We start from the raw sequence: 12,011 nt of genomic DNA, 5'->3' as shown, positions 1-12,011 counted from the left end.
GTCATCATCGGGCACTTCCGGTGATACCTCGGGTGTTTTCCACCACAAAAATGTCCCTTCGGCTACAAGCGGTGAGTCGTCGGCACCTTTCGGGTATGTTCGGTATTGTTCGGGTAACTACGGGAATATTCGAGAATTATCTCCAGAACACTTTGACCCTTCACCTTCAGCCTCGCTTTCAATACGTAACCGGCGCGTGTTTTCAAAAAAAGAAGGCCCGCCATATTATTTGCAAGCTATCTGCGATTCGATCTAATTCTTCGCCATGGAATGTTTTAACGGAGGAATTACTTGACAGGATTGCAAAGTTAACTACAGGGATTATTTAGAGGTCATTGTAGAGGAAGGATTCGATTTGCGAAGGAGGAAACTTAACTTTGCCAAGCTGTTCCTGATTGCCCCCCTCCCCATACTGTTGTCTGATTACTGATCACAAGAAACCATGTCTACACTAGGGGACCCCAGCGGTCTGGGGGACAACATAGAGGTGAGCAGTGCCCAGGAATATGATATTAGAATTTGAAAGTTATAGAATGTTTGATTTTCATTGATGGACTGTCTACTGTCACCAAATTATATCAAAATATTATGTTTACATATCAGGGAATCTTAAATTATTTTAATCATTTGGAGGCCAGTCCTACATGTAAAATCACTGATCTTCAGGACTGTATTTTCGCACTGACCAAAGTCCACATGATCTCCATTCTCCAAGTAGATATTTGGCTTCAGTCTTGAATTATAATTTGTTACTTATGTTGGGCAACACATACATAATATATAAACAAGATGGCTTCTTAGAAACATACAAAACAAGCTGAAGCCATGCATCTCTTTAGATTACATTCCCAAACAATATGGACTAGGTTGTCTTCCTAGCTCACTGGCTCCTAGTCATATTTTACTACTTTTTGCTAATGTCCTGCAATACTGAAAGAGGGGTAGACAATGGAAAAGATAGGAGGATGATATCAGAGAATGGTCTGGCACAAAACATAAAGAAGAACAGAAAACCAAGAAGGGTGGAGAAAACTGGTTGCCAGATATTCTGTGGTGCCCCAACGGTCAAATGGTTAGACTAAGGCCGTAAGGGATAGATGAGATGAGACGACACAAACAAATTGTAATAAACAAATTATGTGAACTGATTTTCTCCCTGTAAACTACCCCGTGTCCCCAGGACTACCATGTGCTGAACCTCCTGGGTCGCGGCGGCTTCGCCTGCGTGTACCGAGCACGCTCCATCAGCACTGGGCTGGAGGTCGGCATCAAGATGGTAAGTTTTCATCATCATCATCATCATTGGGCATGGGCTTGCGTAAAGTTTTGAACGGGAACTATGTGGCTACAGTGTCTTGACAGTCGCATGAGTGTGTATGGTTGACTTCACTACTATTTGCCCATCATCATCATCATCATTGGACAAACACCAATGCAACATTTGGCTTAGGGGATAGAGTGTTTGTTTTGCTTTCGGAAAGTTCGATGGTTCAAACTGTGGTCGGGTCATACCAATGACTTAAATTTTGTTGTGGTTGTGAAAATTTTATCGATACAAAAATGAGTGTGAAACATTAAGCTTTGAAAGTTCATCTGTGCCAAAAAATTGTTTCCAACACATTACACAAGGAGAAATGAACTTGTTGGCAATTATGATAAAAACTATTCTTTGAATACGAACAACATGCAAGACAAGATGTGTACCGAAATATAACATCAGGTGCAGGTACAGTACCAGTTCAGAGGTTTGGGTACTGGTATGCAGCACTAGCTCAGTTGGATAATGCTTGCATTCCCACTCTGCACGGACCCAAAGGTCCAGGGTTCAAATCCCAGTATGTTCCACACATTTCTTTGCTCGATGATGATGCCATCCTTGCGCTCATAGCATTGCCTGGTCTATTGCCATGGCAATGTGAAGACATCCAAGGGACCCCCGGCAACGGTAGCCATGTTGGCAGCCTGCTGGGGGCTGAGAGCAAAAATACATGCATTTTTGTGTGTAATATTATTGATGTATTTTAGAGACTTGATACTCACTTCTGAATTTTTTATGTTAATATTTTTACTCAACAAACACCAACACCAAACTGTTTATTCATTCTTTTAGTTTTATCATAAAATGAATACACAATTTTGTATCTTTTGAAGATCAATCAGTCATTGAAATGATTGTATTGTTTGTTATTTGTTGAAATAGCTACATGTACTTCTTACCACGGATGTAGATTGACAAGAAGCTGATGCAGGCTGCTGGGATGGTGACGCGCGTCAGGAACGAGGTAGAGATCCACTGCCAGCTGAAGCACCCGGCGGTTCTTGAGGTAAGTACACATTTTCAACATGCTAGTTCTGTCTAATTCTCTAAAAAAAATAAACAGATAATCTGTCTAACTATATTAATTGTTAAATGGTATATTTTCGTGTTAAATATGGAAAGGCTTTATTTTCACTTACCACCCATACACAAAATAATTGGTCTTTATTTTAAAAGTTAACAAAAGACAAATTTAAATATCAATTCATAATGTTTGGTTAGATACCTGTTCAACTTCAGAATTTTCTCAGGCACTGATGAAAGATAGTGGATGCTATCTGAAACCTCTGACTTTTCAAAATGTTTACAAATGTATCCTCTTCATGTGTATCTTATTTCCTGGATGTCTAACCTTCATTGATATATAACCTTAAACTGTTCCCCCAGCTGTACACGTGTTTTGAGGACAGTAACTACGTGTACCTGGTTCTGGAGATGTGCCACAACGGGGAGCTGGGCAGCTTCCTCAAGAAACAGGGCAAGGTGCTGACCGAGGAGGAAGGTAGGGAGGACAAATGTTGTTGCTGTCAAACTTTTACCTTTAACTGAACATTGTTACCTTTTTCTCAGTCTCAACAACAAAAGAAATACTTAAGTTCCTGGATTTCTAGCTCACTCACTCACTGTCCCGTTTATCGTATTTTGTTCCTCGTGGCATGAGGGTCAGACATGCTTCATTACTTCGCTAGTTTTAAACAAATTGTGCTTTGCTTGTTAAATCACATGTTATAACTACCAATAGTAAACTAACTCATCTGTCATTGAAACAGTATTGTTTGTCACTTTATGTGTTCACAATCATTCACAAATTTCCCTGTGTTCTGTCCACAGCTCGTAACTTCATGCGGCAGATCATTGAGGGCCTGCTGTACCTCCACTCCCACGGCATCGTGCACAGGGACATGACCCTCTCCAACCTGCTGCTCACTCGCACCATGGATGTGGTACGTTACTATCACTCACTCACTTACTCACTAACTCACTCACTCACTCACTCACTCACTCACTCACTCACTCACGCATGCACGCACTCACTCACGCATGCACGCACTCACTCACGCACTCAGTAGATGTATCAAAAACTAGTACTCGTAGTATAATCCTAATCTGGAATATCAACTTGAAAACTAAGTCTGATGAGAGAGTCTGTACCTTGATACACAGAGTTTTAGAGAGTTCTAGATTGAATACAAGCTTTCATACCAGTCCCCTGTTTTACTCATTTCCATTTGCTTGCATTCTACTTTTAAGTGTCTGATAAGTAAGAAAATAAATTGGTGAGCCCTAAAACTCATTGCTTGCAAAATTTTTTTGTTTTCCAGAAAATCGCAGACTTCGGGCTGGCCACGCAGCTGAAGGTTCCCAACGAGAAGCACTTCACGATGTGCGGCACGCCGAACTTCATCTCGCCCGAGGTCGTGACCCGCAAGGCCCACGGGCTGGAGACGGACGTGTGGTCCCTGGGATGTATGCTGTACACCTTCCTCACAGGCAGCCCTCCGTTTGATGTAAGATGATATATTTATCATGTGTTTGTAGGTGATTTTTTGTTTGTTTTTTGTATTGGACTGGATGTCACTTTGATTGAAAGTTTGCTCATTATGAAAACAATGTCCTATGCATTGTATTAGATGTTGACAAGTGTTCTATCAATATATAAATCCTTCTATTTCATCTTGTTGCTAGATGCATGGTTCAATTTCACATACTGTAAATGTTGGAATGTTTGTGGTGCCGGTGGTATTGTTGTTTGTGGTTTTCACGGTGACCTGTTCACCATGAACATAAAACAATGAGAAAATGCTTTTTCTGTCTTCTGCCCGCCTACCCCATTGTTTCAACCATGAACTTATAACCAGAGTAAAGTGACTATATGTTGTTTGATTAACACATTGACCCACCCTACTTGTTCCACAGACGGACCAGGTGCGCAGCACGCTGAACAAGGTGGTTTTGGGGGACTACCACCTGCCGCAGCACCTGTCCGCACCTGCCCGCTCCCTCATCACCGCGCTGCTCAGGAAGAACCCCGCAGACCGACCCAAACTGGCCGACATCCTCTCCCACCCCTTCATGACCCCGGCTGACCCCGGCAGGAAGCCCGTCATCGCGGGCGGCAGGAGGAGGAGACCCGTCGAGGCATCCGTCGACAGCGGCAATGCAACCATGGAAACGGTCTCCATGGGAACGCATGCCCCTACCCATGGAACATTACGGAACAAACCCATCCACCTTTTGCCCTCTAAACTCTCACCTCTCACAGACAGACCTGTCTTCAATAACAAGAAAACTTCAGGGTGTGAAGGGCAAAGGTCATGTCACGAGGTTCAAAGGTCGTGTCATGGGGAGCAGCCATTGCTTCATGATGATCCAAGGTCGTTTCAAGCATCCAGTTCATGTGAACCTGTCAGATCATTTCACGAAAATCAAAGGTCGTATCTTGGGAGGGAGCGGTCACAGTGTGATGTGCAAAGGTCGCAAGGGTCCCAAGGTTACCAAGGTGGAAGGTCAGAGTACAACGACCTCAGTAACCACTACTGTTCGTCTCATGTCCAGGATGGATCGAAGCACGGGGAGTGTTCCCATGACAGGAAATGCAGCTGTCAGGATGAGCCAGGTGGGCGGGGACCCAGGTACGGAACCTCGGAGAACCAGAGGAGCTGCACCTGTGGCAGCCGTTCCAGGTGCACCTGTGATGCAGGTGTGAGGGAGCATGTGTGTAAGGCCAGGGACAGGCACCCACCCTCTCCTCCTGTCAGGTTAAAGGCAAGGTAAGTTGTCTTATCTGATATTTCTTTCCAAGGATATATTCCTGTATATGGCCTTTATTGGCAAATCGTATCATGAAAAATTGTCATTATGGTAAGTGAAAAAGCAGTTTTGATTTGTACTCTGTGTATTACCTCAAAAGACGGGAAACAGCAGATAATTAACTGGATAGTCAGTACACGATGAGTTTGGGTTTTTGTGTTTGAATGTACATGACCCTATGCTGCCTCTAGTTAATATTGCTGTTCACTAGCAAGTTGGAGTCTCCCAAGCTGCTGTTGCCTATGCTGTTTCTCACCATTTACTGTTCTTCCCTCCCCCAAACCAGCCCCAGTTTCAGTTTTGATGGTGGATCAGAGTGCCCGAGTGCCAGCACTGTGTCCCACCCTCCCACGGAATCCTGGGTAGCTGACATTGGAGCTGGTCTGAACAGCAGACCAGCTAGAGGTGAGCTCAAATTTACTTAAAACAGGAACCATTAAATTTGATTCAAGAGATTATTTTTTTACAAGCTGATACTGATAGTATTATTGAAAGTTGCACTCTGTATCAATGTTTTAACTTTTGAAAGTTTAGTGAGGCAAGATGAGCTATCTATTTTACAACAGACAATATATGACCAACAGACGATAAACCGGATAGTGTGTGTGTAAATGAGCTTAACATGCCTGCTGGACTGTTTTTAGGGTCCCGTCGTAGAGACCCGTCTCCTGGCTCCATACCTCAGAGAGACACAGATGCAGACAGGTATGCCGCGAGAACTAACAAGCCAGAGGAGAGACAAACAGCAGCATACAGACAACATCGTGCTGAACACCAGCAGATCACACAGACACACTCATCCACTGGGGAATACTGTACAGAAGACAACAGGGGAAGGAAACCTCTCTCTCCACACAAAGGCAGCAGGGAGAACGTTCATCGTGATCCATCAGACGACAGGAGACCGAGACACCACCATGAAGAGAACTCAAGAAGGGATGGGAGGAGACAAGCGTGGGACTCCAGGACTGCAGCAGAAGACAAGTCTAGCACTACAGGGAGGAGGAGAGAACATGGACTATACAAGGAGATTCCACTGTCTCAGGATCACTACGAATCTGATAAGGAAAATGAAACCAAGTCTGGAGACACACAGAGGAGGAGAGATTCCGGGAGGAGTGTACAAGAACACCAGCCCTTCCAGGAGAGAGGGAGCAAGAGAGGAGAGCGTGAAGATCAGGGGCATGGAAGGAGGGAAGAAATGAGCCAGCTGAAGGAGGTCAGGAAGGGGCAGATTTCGCCGTTGTCCTCGAAGCGTCTGCGGCCCATCAGGCAGAAAACTAGAAATGCAGTGGTGAGTGTGACAAACTCATGCTGCTGCTGGTAGTCTAATTGAAGAAAATAGTCATCTGGCCAAAGCATTTATTTTCACTTTTGAATACCTAAATAGTCACATACTACATGTAAAATTTCTTATACTAGAACACTCTCTATCAATCCCATAGAACAACTTTTGAGGAGTTAAAACGTAGGTATTGTTGTATTTATGCTAGCTCCTACAAATTACTAAGTCCCTTGCAGACAACATTTAAGAGTAAGACACTTAAGTTTTTGAAAGGGTCGGAGTCCTTAGGACTGGACGTTAAGCCGTGGTCCACTGTTCATTGGACTTGTCTAAAAGAGCGAGGGTTATTTCCCAAACAGCCTTTAAATTCTGTACATAGCCTCTGTCACGGCCAGTGGAAGATTAACTCTTTCAAAGTGTCATAAGATAAACTGGTTCAAGATCACCCTTGCTATCACTAGCACTCGTCCAACTCCCCCCTTGACTCATGTACATGTATGAACCTTGAGATGACACTTAAGATGTTGTCCCCCCAGGTGAGTATCCTGGAGGACGGGCAGGTGTGTCTAGAGTTCCTGAAGCCTCGTGACGGAGTGGAGCAGGTGGCAGAGGTGCACAGGATATCCACATGTGGACAAACGGTAAATCTTGCTTGCTTATGTCAAGTCCAGGTTTCTCCGGTCTCAAGTCTTGATGGCTGCTCATGTGTAAGTCAATGGAAGATAAATTTGTTTAGATTTCCTAGTGTCTTTCTAAATTTGGGAAGGAGAACCTTTGTTTCCTGTATTCTGGGACATTTTGAAATAAAAGATGTAGGGAGACTGAGGGTTCAATATGAAAATGCTGGAGGGAAAATTTGAATCTGACTATATCCTCTCCCTTAAAGTCTATGTACAACTTTATTTCTACTTTCTTTATTCATCTTTGTTCTATTCATCCATGATAGACAAGCTCAATGACTTTGCACTGCTTTGCAGTGGTGCCCTTGACATACATGAATTATAAATAAACACAATGCAAGTAAGAGAAATTAAATAAACGAACCAAAATTAATCAATTTACCACCAAGTGTGATAATATGCAACTCAGTTCAGAATTGATTTCTAAATCTGAGAACCAGAGTAAGATTGGTGTGGCCTTGTATACATGTACAATAAAACTGCAACATGTCTTCCTCTCTCCACAGGTGATCATCTACCAGCCCCACCGGGGCAAGGGCCAGCCCCTGTCCGACCGGCCCCCTTCCCCACCCCAGGGGGACGACCACACCTACCTGCTGCATGAGCTCCCCTCCAGGCACAAGAAGAAGTACGAGTACGCCAAGCGGTTTGTCCAACTGGTGCGCTCCAAAACCCCCAAGGTGACCCTCTACACGCGCCAGGCCAAGTGCATGCTGATGGAGAATTTCCCACAGCCTGACTTCGAGGCTTGTTTCTACACTGGTAAGGCTTAGGGTCAGTCAGTTAGTTAGTTAAAGTCCTTCCAGGCAGTGCCCATCTCCGTTTCTTCAGACTTTTCGGTGCTGTTTGTTTGTGGACAACCTAACTTGAGGGGAAAAGTCTGCACTTTTAGTGCACATAATTTCAGTTTCCTCACAGCACTTTGTCTTCACCGGGGTATATGCTGAAGCCAGTTTTTAAACCATTTTTCATTCTGGTGATTGACTCATCACAGCTCACTGCTGATTGATGAACATGTTTCCTGTTCCATGTGTTTCTGAATCTGAAGGGGCGAAGATCCACCAGTCAGCCGACAAGACCAGGGTTATCGAGTCCAGTGGGAAGAGCTACACCCTGGAGGCAGTGGGCGGGGCTGAGGGTGTTGCCATGGACACCAGGAAGATGCTGGACCACCTACATGAGGTGAGTTGTGCTTGTATCTCAACAGAGCGGAACACAGCACTGACAGTAGTTAGCATTCACAGATTAAGGTTAAAAAGTTAAAGTTCTTCCTTCACCCTTCAGTGTACATTGTATAGGGGTGGTGCCCAACTCAGTTCCTTTGGCCACACAGGTCACAACAGCAGGGGGCTAGTCCGCCTTTAGTGGTGTGTGTTTGACTCCCATACTTTCTAATGCTAAGTGCCAAGCAGAAGAAAGCAGTCTATACCATTTTTCAAGTCATTGGTATGACCCACCCGAAGTTTGAACCTCCAACTTAGATGAAATAATCAAATACTGGATACTACTGTCAATGTAGAAATGTTCGCAGCGGTTTTATGTTTGCGTTCTATTGTTTCAAATGCAAACTCAAAACCAACACATGCACTCCATTTTCTCCCTACCGTGAAATTAAATCCCTGCGAACATTTCTGCATTTACAGTACTTCTCAACTAAAACTACCACTACTACTACTTTCTCTTCCTAATGCAAGACACTCTAGGCCATTGCACTCGCTGGTTCACAGTTAAAGATACTCTTTCTTAATGTTTTGCGTCTGTTTTATCCCATAATTGACAGGCCCGACGGCGCTGTTTGGACCTGGAGTCCGCGATCTCAGCAACGGAGAACAAGAGCGGTGAGGATTCATATTTCCCCGCCATCATCAGCCGGCGGCCCGCAGGCGCGGGAAGTGAGCAGAGGAAGGGGAAGGGTTCGCCACGACAGGGCGGGCGCAACAGCACGCAGGGCAGGGACGTCACCGTAGGGACTGTCACCTCTCCCAGCCAAGCACCTGTCTCTGCATCGGTAGGTACCATGGCTGTTTGTTTGTTTTGTTTGCCCGTTCATTTGTGAGTGAGTGAGTGAGTGAGTGAGTGTGAGTGAGTGAGTGAGTGAGTGAGTGAGTGTGAGTGAGTGAGTGAGTGAGTGAGTGAGTGAGTGAGTGAGTGAGTGAGTGAGTGAGTGAGTGAGTGAGTGAGTGAGTGAGTGAGTGAGTGAGTGAGCGAGCGAGCGACCGAGCGATGAGTACACATACATGTACATGTACCCAGCGTGTAGGGAAGTGCATATTCTTAGCTATTGTAAATCTGAGTGTTTTCCCTTGTTTGCAGGTGATGTCCTATGATGGTACAGTCCTGAGCTGTGCGGCCTCCACCGTCAGCCGTGTTGACACCCGGAACCCTCCAGCGCAGACGGCCCGAGGACGGGACGCCAACTCAGAGAAGCGCCACCTAGCAGCCGGCCTGCCCAGTGCAAGCCAGGTGGTGAAGAGCACCATAGTGCAGGATGTCGGCCGCGCTTCGCAGGTCTGTTTGGGACAAATCTAGCCTGATTGAATCGTGCTTATAGCGGCCGCCCGTAACCGATCAGCCATAAAAGCCCAGACAGAGGGAGACTAGCATACAGACTAGCTGTGCACAATACAACAGTTACCCTAGCAACTGAGAAATGGATAATGGAATAAAACACTTTTATTCACATTGAATGCTATCTGAAATGTCTGGCTGTTTACAAAATCTATCCAGTTGCTTGAGTAACTCCGTATTGTGTAAAGTAAATCTTAATGGAGGAAAAATCCTGCCTTGGTGTTGTAGTGTTATGTTCAACCTAAGAATTTCAGGCAGTCTCTACAGCATTCCTCCTATTAAACTGCAAGTTCCCTCCAGATTGTGAAGCTATATACATGTATATGTACATAACAATGACAGCTCTAGAACTCAATTATGACGAGGAATTTTTTCAGTTGACCTCAGGTGACATTTGGGTGCAGTACCAGGATGGGACACAGCTTGTTGTCATGGCAACAAGCACCACAGTCAAGTATGTCGACTCCTCAGGGAAACTCCATAGGTGAGCAACTCATTCTTCATCTTCCACTTGAATTACCCCCAAATGTGGCCTAACCAGTGTGGACCCACTGGACAGAGCCACTTGGAGGCGCGGTGTGAAGACTAGCCGACTGCTGCCAACCTGTGTGTCAGGGACCCCAGCAGCAGTAGAATCAAATACTGGATACTACTACTGTTAAATACTGCAATTTAACGTTTAAAGAAAAGAAAAGAAACGTTAAATCGCAGTCACTTTCTATTACTTCCAAAGTGCCAAAATTGCCAATCTGAAACATCTCTGGAAAGCTGACACCTTCCAGCATCTCATTGGCGAGTTTATTTTGTCAGATTCAGTCGTTAACGCAACTTAGAAAGGAATTTGTCGGGAAATGGCTGATACGAATCTGAGTTTCAATGCGATTCACGTGATTTGATTGGTCGGGGTGAAAATAGGTCACTTTAATTTCTACATATTGGAACAAAGTTTATTCGCTCACAATCATGTTATCTGTTGTTCCAGGTATGGTGAAAGCGCCACCCTTCCTGCCCATGTCAGAGAGAGGCTGGTGAAATTGCCCAGGATTGTGGAAGCTCTGGCAGCCCAGAAGACACAGACATCACAAGCCTCCAGCCAGGCCAGGACTGCCATCAGATAATGATAGTTTAACCCTCCAAAGGCAAAGCTGTTAGAAGATATTTTCAAACCAGAGTGTAATAAAATAAGTATGTAAATTGTTTTTACTCCCGGTGGGATCTTCAGCCTGTGTCTGGGCCTCAGATATAAACTGTACATATTTTTAAGTTGTGTATACATGAATTCAGATCTATGTATTGTAAGTCTGTGTGTAGCCAAACTTTTGTACAATGTAACTTTTTTTTTTGGCCTTCCATAAATTCTGCTATTCCTTATGCATTCCCTTGTTACAAATAGTATTACGGAGAACATGTGGACAAGAATGTAAGAAATGGGCTGGAAAGGACTGTTTTTATCAAGATTTTGTAATACATCTACATTAGACATATAGTGGTGTAGATCTACTGTTATATCTAATTTGTACATATAAAAGTTCAAGGAAATATTCTGAGTGTATTCCAAATTCTTTTCCTGAATAGCTAATCTTTTGGTTGAGGACTAAGTTTAATGGGTGAAAATTATTGATGAAGAAATATGCATTACCAAAGGCCACTATTATTGATTTTTTTATTCAAGATGAATAAACTTGAAGAAATTAAAAAACTGCAGTCCATAAAAATGTCCTGTTTTTTCTCCAATGGTTCAGAAATATCTTCTCCAGATGTATTGTGATGTCTCCTAGAATACCGTCAGTTAAAAATTTAATTCCATACAAGTAGCCGCTAGAAGACCATAGTGGACAAAAGAAGTTAATGAAAAGTGTCAGAAAATGTGCACTGAAAATTCTTCGTCTAAAAAATGTTACCCTCTGATATGATTTTACATCTGTTTCTGAATTTTTGGTTTGAAATTCTAGGGATTTAAAACCTTTCAAAATCATTCTATTTTAGACACTTAAGTGTGATGGATTTAAATTTAAAGTGGGGTAATTCATTGCCTGGGCAAGTGGAACCTAACTTAGGTCATAGACCAAATTTGCTGTTATCACAGAAAAATGTTTTTCTACTGATATTACAGAAAATCAAAAACATCCATTTTCCTGCAATGCTCTGATGCCAACTGAAATTTGGTTGCTTTAACCTAGTCTCCAAGCAGACCCAACGGTTAAAAAGACCGTATCCAACTGGCAGGAGTTTTTTTGACGGTGCCTGACAACTTCTCTGGCTGACTGGAGCTTCTCTGGCTAGCTTGTACGATTTTGGCACCGTGGAGATCTGCTTGGAGATTAGTTTTAACCCTGGTAGAGTCAATACT

At 43.8% G+C, this 12,011-nt stretch overlaps 1 protein-coding gene across 1 annotated transcript; it reads left to right on the top strand.

The window, feature by feature from the left end:
* Nucleotides 1-250: 250 nt before the first annotated feature.
* Nucleotides 251-11,365, top strand: LOC136436329 (serine/threonine-protein kinase PLK4-like). The gene is made up of 16 exons (XM_066430202.1): nucleotides 251-487; nucleotides 1,181-1,276; nucleotides 2,229-2,324; nucleotides 2,705-2,819; nucleotides 3,149-3,261; nucleotides 3,640-3,825; nucleotides 4,235-5,088; nucleotides 5,415-5,533; nucleotides 5,773-6,422; nucleotides 6,950-7,054; nucleotides 7,600-7,855; nucleotides 8,142-8,275; nucleotides 8,874-9,101; nucleotides 9,407-9,601; nucleotides 10,039-10,145; nucleotides 10,644-11,365. The coding sequence occupies exons 1-16, from the start codon at nucleotides 443-445 to the stop codon at nucleotides 10,777-10,779; spliced, it is 3,435 nt and encodes a 1,144-aa protein (XP_066286299.1). The 5' UTR covers nucleotides 251-442; the 3' UTR covers nucleotides 10,780-11,365.
* The last annotated feature ends 646 nt before the right edge of the window (nucleotides 11,366-12,011 follow it).

The sequence above is a fragment of the Branchiostoma lanceolatum genome, chromosome 6 (genome assembly GCF_035083965.1).
Source record: "Branchiostoma lanceolatum isolate klBraLanc5 chromosome 6, klBraLanc5.hap2, whole genome shotgun sequence".
NCBI lineage: Eukaryota > Metazoa > Chordata > Leptocardii > Amphioxiformes > Branchiostomatidae > Branchiostoma > Branchiostoma lanceolatum.
This window is presented reverse-complemented; position numbering and strand designations above follow the sequence as displayed.